The 13,854-nt window shown below is 35.5% G+C and overlaps 1 protein-coding gene and 1 pseudogene across 3 annotated transcripts in view; both read left to right on the forward strand.

Annotated features, from left to right (window-relative positions):
* The first annotated feature begins 983 nt into the window (after positions 1-983).
* LOC144549004 (putative disease resistance protein RGA3) overlaps positions 984-13,854 on the forward strand; it is an 87,641-nt gene continuing 74,770 nt past the window's right edge. The window contains exons 1-3 of one of the 3 annotated variants that reach the window (XM_078297742.1): positions 986-1,760; positions 2,024-4,674; positions 4,879-5,035. In XM_078297742.1, coding sequence (XP_078153868.1) covers positions 2,048-3,628 — 1,581 coding nt within the window. In that variant the 5' untranslated portion in view covers positions 986-1,760; positions 2,024-2,047 and the 3' untranslated portion in view covers positions 3,629-4,674; positions 4,879-5,035. Of the gene's footprint in view, positions 1,761-2,023; positions 4,675-4,878; positions 5,036-13,854 lie in introns of those variants that run through there. The other 2 variants (XM_078297745.1, XR_013509538.1) reach the window with 2 other exon arrangements.
* LOC144549010 (wall-associated receptor kinase 3 pseudogene) lies at positions 11,100-12,543 on the forward strand (annotated as a pseudogene).

Consider the following 13,854-nt stretch of genomic DNA (forward strand, 5'->3'; position numbering starts at 1 on the left):
CGTACTCTCAGAAAACATCCCCATAATTCATATGTTGAAAATAAAACCTACAAGTATGATTAATCTGCTCTTCCTTTTATACTACACACAAACAAAAAACACTATTAGTCCATAAACATCATATTGGTGAACAGATTCCTCGGCTGTAACATTCAAATATATTGTATACATATTATACATGAGTTGAACTAGGGTGTTCTTAAGTTCACCAAGTTCTTTGGTGAACTCAAGTCTAAAATCCATCGAATCAGTTTTAAACGACGAATTCGAACTATGAAATCCCGCTTACTTTACGAGTGATACGTCTATATGTAAAAATAATAATTTTGCATAGAGTCAAGTGGTCAAAAAATATTCAAAAAATAAATGTAATAAAATTAATTTATTAACCTTCTAATTTTGACCGCTTGACTTTATGGTAAATTAATTCAAATATTTAAATTTTTCACATGTAGATGGATCACTCGTAAGGTAGGAGGGTTTCAACGGTTCAGAAATAACCGAAGCTATATTAAAATATGCTACACCAGGGCTATCGATTGGTGCTTAATTAAAATGATTGTTTGGTTAAATAATTTCAAACCAGAACCATGTTTATTTGCGGACTAATCTCAACCGTTCAAATACCAGTAACACAAATCCCAAAGCTTGTTGAATATTTGGAGAGGATTCGGACTTAATCAAATTGGATTTACATTTGGGGTCCGTCCCACTGTAATACATTTCTTTTTCTTTCTTCGGGGAGAAGGAAACCCCTTTTCCCAAACTTTGTGTGTTCCCATTGGCACTGCTTGCTGGTTTTTTATTGTAGGGAGAGATTGATTGGGTTTTGTGTGAAAGCATTTACTATCTTTCTTTGAACTAGGTGCATGGAGCCTTCTGTGACTGCCAGGTTGGTCCATCGTTTCATCATACACCGTAGTTTGTGATCCTGCCGTTGAGGAGGAGGAGGGCGGCGGGCTTCGTTGGGTCTGATAGTGCATTAGTTTGCCGTGAGCGGCAACGAGGGAGATTCTTGCGTCTTCAGTTCATCTCATTTCGAACCAAACCGAACCAGTTCGAATTTGTACCGTACCAAACTCAAACTGAACTATTCAGTTTGAAATCCAATTTCAATTTCGAACCCTCACTCGAACCTGGGGTAGGTTTGGTTTGGTTCGGTTCGTTGCCAGCCCCGGCCTAAAGTATCCATCCATCTATTTAAAAAAGAAAATAAAAGAAAAATGAAAACCTGAAATATACATTGACTACTGTACAAAGTCTTCTCCACTCCAATTCCAAGAACTTACCTCCTCACATCTCAACACTCTGCTGCTCTTTACTCTTTACACATTTCTCTCTTTCACAACTCAAATCTAAGGTTCTTTCCTCCCTCTTTACAAAAATTAATCTACAGAGAAAAATGGCACGGAATTTGATAACTTCTCTGCTCTCTCTAGCCACCAATTTGCTCCCCTCTATTACAGCCTCTGCTCAGGCTCCTTCCTCTTCGTCAAATTCTAATAACTCACAAAAAGAGCGTGCTCGAGCTGTTGAGGGCGAACTAGACAGACTGAAGCGAACTCTGGAGCGGATCAAGGCCACACTGTACGATGCTGAGCAGAGGGAGATCACAGACCGCTCTGTCAAAGGAGCTAAAGAAGGTTGCCTATGATGCCGAGGATATGCTCGGCGAGTACCAGTATTAGGTCACACGTGTCCATGTAGAGGCAAGAAACGCTTCTGAGGCTTCCAGTTCTCACAAGAGAAAGCAGATAGAGGTTAGTGTCTTGTGCATATAGAAATCATAAGGATGCTAATGTTTTCTCTCTTTGTGTCAAAGTTTGGTACTAAAAGCAAACAGAAATGTTTATTTTCTTTTTTGTTTTTCTTTAGCTGAATTAAAATTCATTGAGTGATCGATTGCTTTCTTACCAGCTTTCCAAAGATAACACCAGTGTGGTCACTTGATCCCTTAATTACTATATTTAGTTAACAAATTTTTAAATTTGGCATACTTATGTAATACATTTCTTTTTGACAGTACATTGTTCCAATTCCTGATGGCATGGTAGATCGGCTTCATGAAACAAGAAGTCAATTTGATGAAATAGCAAAGGATTGTGAGGCTCTCCAATTAAGAGAGAGTGATGGGGAGAGGCGTCCCAACAACAAACGACCCCCAACGGGTCACATGGTGGATGAGGAGAGCATTTTTGGCAGAGCTGCTGAAATAACAGAGGTGATCAATTTCATACTATCTGAAAAAGATAAGTCATTTTCAGTCATTTCAATTGTTGGCAAAGGTGGCCTCGGAAAAACAACCATTGCCCAACTTGTCTACAAAGATGAGAGGATTTCTCAGTGCTTTGATTTAAATGGGTGGGTATGTGTGTCCGAAGAATTTGATGTTAAGAGACTCATCAAAGCAACCATTGAATCATTCTCCAAAACCAATTGTGGTGTGAGTGAGTTGAGCCCATTACAAGAAGTGCTTGCAGGCACTGTGAAGGGAAAAACAATGTTGCTTGTTTTAGATGATGTATGGAATGAGAATAAAAGTCTTTGGGAGTTGTTTCGAGTTCCATTTAAAGAAGCAAAGATGGTCAGGATTCTCGTGACAACAAGAAATGAAAAGGTTGCAAATATCATGCAAACAACGACCTATTTTAGCCCAACTTACTTGCCTGAAGATTCGAGCTGGCAATTGTTTCAGCATTATGCATTTAGTGGTACAAGTGACACTGTGCCAATACACTTGGTAGATATGGGAAGGGTGATTACAAGAAGGTGTGGTGGGTTGCCATTGGCTCTGAAGTCAATTTCAAGTCTCCTTAGGCATGAAGCTGATGAAGAGATTTGGAGGGAGATTTTGGATAGTGATATTTGGGAAATAAAAGAATCAAAAGAAGATATTTTCCCAGCACTTCAGATTAGCTATGCTCATCTACCTGCTCATCTTAAGCCGTGTTTTTTGTTTTGCTCAATGTACCCAAAAGATTACATATTAGCAAAGGAGGATTTGATAAAGTTGTGGATTGCCCATGGGTACATCGAGTCCCGGAGCAAAAGAAATATCATAGAAATTGGTGATGAATATTATAATGAGTTAAAGGAGAGGTCCTTTCTTGATGATGCACATACATATCCCAATGAAACTTGTAAGTTGCATGATATAATCCATGATCTTGGTCGACTTATTTCTGAGAATGAACACTGCTCGGTGGAGATCAATCATCCACTTGATATTCAAGAAAGAACTGTTCCAGGAGAAGCATACCATTTATATGCAAGAGGTTCAATGGTATATGTAAATCAAATTCCCCAACAAACTATGAAGGGTTTAAGAACTATTTTTATGGATATCGATCCCAACAAAGATTATAAGCATGGATATTGTACAAACTGTACAAATTTCTCAAGATTGTGGATGGAAGATTGTGAAGATTGTTTGGGGGACGTAACCTTGTGTAACCTCACTCAATTTAAAGTGCTCAGGGTATTGATAGTGAAATGGGATATTTTGACAAAAACTCCTCACTCCATTTCCGAGTTGAAACATCTTACCTATCTAAGGATTACTTCTAAACGTCTTAACGTGTTACCATTATCCATTGGCCTCCTTTACAACCTACTGGCTTTAATGTGAAACCCTTGAATATCTACCTGAAAATATTGGTGATCTTGCTAACTTACAGTTTCTTCATATTTGTTCTGATAACAACCTTAAAAAGCTACCAAAATCACTATATTCACTTACTAACTTACTGGAATTAACTATTGACGGTCGATTCTTGGATTATGTCCCCCATGGTCTTGTTAATTTTCCGTCAATAACAACAGTTTCAGCAGAGTGGAATGTTAGAACTATAGGTTGGTTAAAGGATATGAAGGACCTTAAAGGAAAGATCTGTATTGGAAATTTAAAGAACATTAATAATTTAGAAGATGCCAAGCGTGCAAACCTGAGAAATAAGTGCAAACTTAAGATTTTAGATTTATGTTGGGATGATAACTTTGATATTTTGTACGTGGGCTCAAAGCTGGTATTAAATCTCATACCAGAAGCTTGTGAGGGCGGGATAGTTGGTCCAGATGATGTACATTTTTCCTTGTTAGAATGCCTCCAATCACATCCTAACCTCAAGAGACTTCAAGTAAGAGGTTATCCTTCTGCCATAGTACCAGGATGGATGAGGGATCCATTGTTATTGAAGTCAATTCAAGAAATCAAGTTAGTACGTTGTGGCTATATTGAATCCCTTCCATTCGGCAATCTTCACACTCTCAAGGACCTCAGGATTATTGGATGTTCTAGTATCCAAACTATGCAGCTGGAGCAGCTGCCCTCCCAGCTTGAAATTTTGCATATTTATACTTCTGACCACCTGGAGTTGATTACCGGACTAGGGCATCTGAATATGTTGGAAACACTGCATATTTTTTGCTGTCAAACCCTGAAATCACTAACGATGGATGGACTGCATTTGGTGGAATGTACTGAGCCTTTTAGTGATTCCTCTCATGAAAGACCACATATTAATCGGCAGAGCATTTCATCACTAACAAGGTTGACAATTAATTCCTGTGGTTCGCTTCATTCTCTGCCAAATGGGTTGATTCCATCTGGGCCTTGTGATGTGTATGTTCAAGGTTGCGGCTGCCCTGACTACAAAAGATCATTTTATAATTAAGGTTCATAATTTTGTTATTATTATAATTATTATTATTTGAATATTTAGATTTTGACCACTGAACTTTTTCGCTTTTATGTAACCATAAGCCTTGGTAAGATTTGTTGACTAATCAAGCTGCTCCATTTTCGACAAATAAATATTTCATTTTTATATTACTTGTTTGTTTCTGATACATAAGCTCTTGTCCACATTTTTTTTGCAGCCCTTTTGATGATGTCTCCCTTTCGCCCACAAGGAACATTTAGGAGTCCCCTCGAAGACCATCGATAGAAATGAATTTACTATCCAATTTATTATATGATTTGTAATAAATGAAAAGAATTTTCTTGGCTTGTGAGGACTCATTTTCATTGTTTTTGCATTTTTTATTTCTATACTCTTTTTCTCCGAATTTTTTGTCATATTAGAATAGGCTATTTCTAATAATTTTGAGATTTGACAATTATAATAAGACAAACGATAGCTATTCTTGATTTAACTATTTTAATTATTCTTATTTTGCAATCAAACATACTTTGAAGAATGATTAAGCAAGGCGATGTTGAAATTTAAAATTGGCCAATTTTTTGTCGTTATTTGGATATCTGCTATTTTATTATATTTATCTCCAATTTTCAACTTTCTGATAAGGCCTTTTGCTCTTTGTTAGACATAAAATTAATTCATAAAACAGCACTTCGATAATCAATTTGAGTCCCAATGGGTGACAGAATCATTTTGAGTCCAACAACTTCCCTTGGGGGAACAAAGTGGCAATATTTTTTTTTTTCAAATCTTGGCAGAGGCTGATAAACACAAATTACATTTTATTCCACATAAAAAAATTTTACTTCCAAGAAAAGTGTTCTTCAACTGTCATACTCAACATCAAGCAAAAAGAACAACCAGAAATATTACCATGTTCAATAACTAACATCTATTGAGTTGCATGGGAGTACTCCAAAAAAAAAAAAAACCTTCCTAACAGGAATCATAAATATCAAATCACACTACAACAAAGTAGACACTTTTTGCGAGAGAAAAAACGCTTTTACGACGGTCGTCCGTCGCAAAAAGAAAAAGCTGAACAATGAGAGTAGTCCGTCGCAAAAAGTCACTTTTTTATCCTTGCGAAAAGTGTCTCATTCTTGTTGTGTCAGAACCCACAAACCTGCGACTAAAGTTGAAACAAGTACTTCTGTGAAGATACCAACCAGTAATACCAGACATACATCCACTTATTTCAAAATTAAATTTTACTCTAAAAACATACATCCATATAATTCTTGTGTTGAAGAAAAAAAAAAATCTGGTCTTCCTATTATATGAGATAAATTTACTTCATATACAGACAATACATACACACACAAACACACAACATAGAAATCACTATTAAGACATCGATAAGCATCAGATTTGTCGACAGATAACTCAACACAACAAGGTTAATATTTAATATACAATATTATTCTCATCATCATCGCAAAATCTCCACAGACCTGAACAACAAATGCTAGAGACATTTTTGGCCCCCTTACACACCCCCACCCACCCCCCAAAAAAAAAACTCGAGAAGCCCCAAATCTCCTAACCGCTAGTCCTCAATGAGGTTGAATAAAGCATATATCCCATTCATGAAAAATATTTTACCTAGTACAAAGATGCCTAGTAAGATCCACCCATTGTACCTAAGCTCCAGTCGCGTATAGGCGTGTCCATTCCTTGGCTGTAACATTTAATAATAACTCAGGAGTAAGGCTAGGGTGCTAACGTTTGCATAGAGGGCCTCTATGCAAAGGCTCAATATTCGAGTTTTCAAAATCCTAACGGTCGATCCGAACCGTTGAACATGATCTCCATATGAATATGTACTTGCAAACCAAATTTTATATTTTTTAGAATTTTTTATCTGAATGGTGCAGAATTTTTTAGATCAAGTGATTTTCTAAAAATCTAAAAAAAATAGTAAAAAAAATTCTAAAAAATATAAAATTTGGTTTGCAAGTACATATTCATATGGAGATCATGTTCAACGGTTCGGATCGACCGTTAGGATTTTGAAAACTCGAATATTGAGCCTTTGCATAGAGGCCCTCTATGCAAACGTTAGCACCCTAGCCTTGCTCATAACTCAGAGAAAAGATGAATTATTTATTGAGCATTTTTATCATACATTGCTTCTAACAGAGGTCATGCCTGACAAATAATAGCATCAGAGACATCACAACTTCGGTATCCTTTTATTAGTGTAGGCAGCAGGTACTAATAAATGCTAATTCAAAACTTAATCCCAATCCAGGGAAAAAAAACCCATTGAAATAAGGGAGAGAACGGTGCAATTTCTTGATGCATGTCTCGTTATATGGCCTAGATGACAATACCATATAAAGTTACTCTTATGACTTATCTTCAGTTCTTTTGTTATTTATATTATAAACATATCGCTTTGAGATAGGGGAAACATGTCATTACCGATTAAACTTGACTATGAACAGTCCAACACCATACAAAAGGACAAAGGAAGCAACTGCAGGAATACTATCTAATACAACTTGGTACAAATCAAATTAAACCACAGCTTAGGGTAAAGATTTTAACAGATCAGTTTTAACTTTATGCAGCGCACCAACCATGTGCAGTGCTGTTTTGATGCTATTGTACGTGTGCTGCATGACGCCAAAACTTCTCTCTTAAAATTTTCAGCCCACAGCCTAGAATCAATTACTGGAATATGTTTTGGTACTCAATTCACTTCTATGGCATGTAACCGACATACGTGCCATGCCGTTCCATGACGGAACCGGCTCTGCCGTGCCATTTTTCCTACTCTACCTAAGAGGTAGGAAAAAAAGAAGGATCATTGCCGGAAAAATATTCTTAAAAATTTATAAGCATAATGTTTTTGTTGGTAAATAGTTATATTAATTACATTAAATAAATATAACTATACAAAAGTAATAATTTAAGGCAATATTTCAAAGTGAAATAAATAGATAACCCTTTCACTGGTATAAGGAATAAAAAATAATGCTTTATCTTTCACTATTTTATTTAATTCTTATAAATTTAATAACAGGATGTTGTAGTTGGTAAATAGTTATATAAATTACTTTAATTTGTCCAGACAAAGATATGTTGCGACTACTAAGACCAAAACTACTCGAAGTCTTTGCCAAGATTTTGACTTTTTGAGGCACTCAAGAAGCAACAAAATATATAATGGATGGAATGTGAAGTTCAAGGGACATGAGACCGAGTAAAGCAACATCTTTATACAAATTTTGGTTCACATAAAATGATGCAGAAGACTACTGGTCTCAAATCTAATTCCTATAATTCTTATGAGAATGTGGGAACCGCCTGTTATGAGAATATAGGAATCGCCTACATCAGGGATTCCACGTGTGAAAATTGTGTGACTTGTTTTACGGATAGCTTAGACCCATATGTTATCGCTGGTTGAATATGTATGCATAATTTGATATATATTTGTGTGGATTAATTCATCCTATTTGAATGGTTATTAAATTAGGCCAATTATAGAGAAACGCATGGTTAAATATCTTGTTACTGAACTTTGTACTTGATTCTGTTTTGTTATTTTTTTTCAATATGTCGGCAACGTAGTTTGATGTGCCAAGGTAAGATGTGAATATGCTTATATAATAATGTTTCGGATGGTTAAAATCTGAGTTGTGACGGCACCACTGATTCCTTATCTTCTTTGGAGGTGAGGGTCCGAGGGGCAGAAAAAAAATAGTGTCATTACCAATTAAAAAAAAAGAGAGAAGGATCATAACCAATGAAAAGAGAGTACAAGGAACAAGAATATATGTGGTAAAATATAATGGCTTGCTTGGATTAGCTAATTTATGTGGGTTACAATTTCATGCCAAAACGAAATGTAGGAAATAATATAATAATAATTTCAATAGTCTTTTAAATATCAAAGAGCAGAGAAGCTTGCTAACCACAAATGATGGGATTGTTCAATGGAAGACGTTTGTTGGTGGGGCTAAGTTGAGCAATCAGACTTTTCTCTCCAAAACTAGTCCATTTCCGTTTGGAAAAAATAGTGAGTTAGACTTAAACCATTGACTTGGAGCATTCTGTCGGACAAATTTTCACCTCTAATTCGGGCACAAACAAATTATCTTCTCTATATATGTGAAACAAAAATAAAAAATAAATCAGTTACTAGAAAGAATAATTAAGAGACCACACACAATACTGAAATTTACTCCAAAGTCAACTAGTCAAAGATAGGAAACATAATGTACATAAAGTTTCAAGGGTGTTGTATTGCTTGTTTCCATGTAAGCAGTCCTTAGAGGTATTGCATTGAATTTTTAGACAATATCATCTAATATCCTCCAGAAATCAGCCATGCTCATAAAGATCCACCTCTTCCTACTACTATTGTTCATACCAATATCTATGTCACTTAAATTGTCCTCATGCATCAATTCCTCCAATAATCTAACATGTGATCTTGTTCAATACCCGTTTGGCACTGCCGGCATCGCCTTACCAGGCTTCGAGATCGGGTGCCCCAAGGAGAATCCCTGGATGTCCCCTCCCTTCTTGTCCATATCCAATAACACGTACATAATTCAAGAAATATCATTACAAGGCTACATAAAAATCTTTGCGGGACCAATTTATAAAAGGTGTTTTGGTCCCAATGGTAAATGGATGGAGACTGAAGGATCGGACGGTTCAATTTAGGTGGAACTCCTTTTGCATTATCTGACCGGTATAATATGCTGACAGTTGTTGGCTGTGACAATTTAGTCTCAACAAGTGGCTGTGTCACATTTTGTGACCCTCAGGATACTTTCGCAGGCGGATATTGCTCTGGCCTAGGTTGTTGCCAAGCTACTCTTCCAGGCACTCTAAAAAGCTTTGATCTTCAATTTACGCGAGTCAGCATATCAAATTCAAGTGCAGATTTTTCCAACTGCAGTGCAGCATTTTTTGCTCCAAGAGATGTTTTCCAGTCAAATCATTACCGTGGATTTTATGATACAGACATATATAACAATAACCTCATACAATTGGATTGGGCAATCGGAAACAAGTCATGTGAAGCTTCTAGGAACAACGTTGGTTCCTTTGCATGCAAAAATAATAGTTACTGCTATAACTCACCATCGATGGCCGGGTATTTGTGCAACTGTAGTCAAGGATACGAAGGAAATCCCTATGTCAAAGATGGCTGCATCGGTATAATACATAATTTTCCAACCCTAGCAAATTACCATTAATTGAAACTGCATTTAATCATTCCTGACAAAATGGTTTTTGCTTTGCTTTTTCAGCCATCAATGAATGTCATGAATCTGATAACAATACTGAAATCGGTTTCTCAAATGCTGACACCCGGCTTGATGTTGTTGGTAATTTTTTTATTTTAAATCCTAATATTTATGAAGTGTTCTACAGTTTTTTTTTTTTAGTTTTACTTGGGAGCATCTTTCAGATTCTCACATATTTAATACAAAATAAGTTTCTTAAGGATAATTCCTCTATTATATAATAGTAACGTTCTTCTCCACTTCCATTACCTATTTAAGTAGACCACTCAAATCAGGCTTTAATCATCAGTTCAATACACATCGATCGTTTAATATTATTACACAACTCCATGAAAATTTACAAATACCATTGCCGCCAGAACAATTCTCCAAGTCCTAAACACACAGAGAACTGGAGGTGTCAATTTACCCAAATGAATTGGGTCAATCCAAACCTATCAAATGGCTCAATGGGGTGGGTCCGGGTGTAGAATTTTTGACCCGTCTAACCGTCTTGGGTCAGGTACATGACCCGACCTGATCTATTTAATTGTGTTTTGTTATATTTAATTTCAACTTTATCAATAATTAATATTAAATTGTATATTAATTAATTGGGATTAATTTGCATTATTAATAAAAAAAATCAATAAGTAAGTAGTTAAGTTACATGAGTCAGGTTGCGTTTACCCTTGACCCATTTGGATTAGTACTGTGTCCTTGGATTTCTTTCCAATTTCCAAAAACTAATGATGCAAATGACATCGTTTATCTATATCAGCAAGATAAAAATGTAGTCACGTCAACAGAAGAAGTTTACATTGACAAAAATCCTTAACACAATTGGATCGTTATATCTTTTTCTTTTTCGGATTGAGTTGATTAGAATAAAATACCAGTTCAGTATAACTCATAGGAACATGTTATGTAACTCTTCTTGATGTAGTGTGTAGTTTAATAGTTTAGTCTCCTACAAACTTGTAAACCTAGGACAATAGTTATCTTTGTATATGTAGGTCATGCAAGGTTGAACTGAACATAAAAAATTAAAAATAGGAGGAAATTTTGATTTCTTAAGAAAATAAAATAATGTGGAATAACTTTCATGGTTTTATTTTTCTAACATGGTTTATTTATGTACGCAGCTATGATAATCCCGCTTGGATTTGGCATCGCCGTTAGCATTCTTGTATTATATTCTGTCATTGTGAAGGGCATCAAATTGTTTGAAAAGAGAAAACAGGAAAAGTTAAAACATAAGTTCTTTGTTAAAAATCGGGGTTTGCTTCTCCAACAACTAATTGCTTCCCATGAAGATGCAACACAAAATATGAGAATTCTTAGATTATCCGAGCTGGAAAAGGCAACAAACAGATTCGATGATGCACTCATTATTGGTTGGGGAGGTCATGGAGAAGTTTATAAAGGTATTTTGTCGGATCAACGTGTTGTGGCCATCAAAAGGTCCAAAATTGTTGATCCGTCCGAAATCGATCAGTTCATTAATGAAGTAGTCATTCTCTCACAAGTCAACCATAGAAACATTGTGAAACTCTATGGATGTTGCCTAGAGACTGAAGTTCCATTGCTCGCTTATGAGTTCATTTCGAATGGAACACTTTTTAATCATCTCCATGTAGAAGAACATTGTTCCTTGACATGGAAGCATCGGTTAAGAATTGCTCTTGAGGCTGCAGGGGCAGTTTCCTATCTTCACTCATCTGCTTCTATATCAGTTTTTCACAGAGACATAAAATCATCCAACATTCTACTGGATGATTATTTCACAGCAAAAGTGTCAGATTTTGGGGCCTCAAAATATGTCCAAATAGATCAAACGGGTGTAACAACAGCTATCCAAGGGACACATGGGTATTTGGATCCTGAGTACTATTGCACTGGCCGGTTAACCCAGAAAAGTGATGTCTACAGCTTTGGTGTCATTCTTGCAGAATTGCTAACAAGAGAAAAACCATTATTCTCCTCTAGGAGGTTTGAAGGGGGTAGCCTCATTGCATATTTCAGTTCTGCTATGGAAGAGAACCATCTTTTTGATATTCTTGATCCCCAAGTTGTGAACGAGGGACAAATAACAGAACTCGAAGCCGTTGCCAAAATTGCCCAAATGTGCCTGAGAATGAAAGGAGAAGAAAGACCAATAATGAAAGAAGTGGAGTTACAGCTAGATGCCTTGTGGCGGTCCAACCAACAGCACGAACATCCTTCGATGTCTCAAAGTTTGGAGGAGAGGCAGCTTATGCTACCTGACTACACTGCAGAAATTGACACAACCTTGCAATGCAGTTTTGAAGAAGACCTAGAATCATCATCTTATTTCCCTCGGTAAATGAACTCGATCTTTTAGGTATAATAATGTGATTAATTATCATGTTTAAGTTGTAATGTGGGTTGTTCATTACATAATTATGTAATTCATTATCTTTCCTTATATTCCTGAAGAGATTATGTATTTTTCTTAAATCCACCATATTGTTTTGTCTTTATGTAATACTATCGGTTTTCTAATTTAGCTGATGTAATTTGAATATTGAGTTTGAATCAATTTCGAACTTTTATATTCTGCAGTGCACCGATTTCTAGATATTCATCTATTATAAAGAAGTAGCAATGTTGTTAGACTCCTGTGGTGGATCTCTAATAATTTAGTCTTGGACATGAACCCCACAAACTCAAATTTAGATTACTTAGGTTTGGATTCATTGTTCAATAAAATAATGCAGGTGTTGAAACTAACTACTGATGCCAGGTTCAATGCAAAACTTCTGTTTTATAAAAGTAAAATTTGATAAAACCACTGAATAGTAAACCCAGAAAAACTGGAAATTAAGGAGAACTATAATTAGTTGACGCATCATCTCCCCAAATGTATTTACAAGGTAAATTCTTAATTATTGGAACTTAAAAACTCGTATCTCTTAGTACCACTACCATCAATTCAAAATCCCTAATTAAAATTGCTACAATAGATTTATTATCTAATTTTGCAATTTTCACCTTATTTTTGACCAATAATGAATTTTTTAATAATGAAATAGTCATTATTATTGTTAGACAACAACGTAAAAACTTGCCATATTTGTTAATACAATTTAAGACAGATCCTACAAATGATAAAATCTCCTAATTTCATCGGGAACGATTTGTTATAAAGTACATATTAGAGAATTTTTAATAGAGAATCCGGACATTGAGGTTTGACATGTAGGCAACTAGTGACTTGACTTGGATTTTCATTGTAGTGTCTCGTTGTGGACCTGTTGTTTTAAGTGGACAGAAATGCTAGAATTTTAATGTCACCCAGCCACTATCATTTGACCTGGTCAAAAGAGTGCGTGCACCACTGATTCCATATCTCCTATAAATATATAAATATAGATACATAAATATAGGCATGGAAGTACGCTACTATACAAAAGATAAATGAAGAGTTATTGCAACAAAATAGATACATAAATATAGGCATGGAAGTACGCTACTATACAAAAGAGAATAATTATTCTCTCTAGTCATATGTTAAGGCAATGAAAAGTTAATCTTCATCTTTCACTATATTTACATAACTCTTAAAAAATAATAAATTAGGATGTTGTTGTCAGTATATAGCATATTTAATTATTTATTACTTTTAGTTGTCCATACAATGATATGTTGTGACTAGTAGGACCAGAATTACTCCAACTCTTCTCCAAGATTTTGACTTTTTGTGGCACTCTGGAAGTACCACAATATACAACAGATCAAATGTAAGGTTCAAGGGACATGAGATAGAGAAAAGCAACATCTTGCTACATATTTTGGTTCACGTAAAATGATGCAGAAGACTACTGGTCTCAATCTAATTCCTACAATTTTGATCCCTTTCTTTATTTGAGAAATGAAAT

This window comes from Carex rostrata, chromosome 34, assembly GCF_964058835.1.
Source record: "Carex rostrata chromosome 34, lpCarRost1.2, whole genome shotgun sequence".
NCBI lineage: Eukaryota > Viridiplantae > Streptophyta > Magnoliopsida > Poales > Cyperaceae > Carex > Carex rostrata.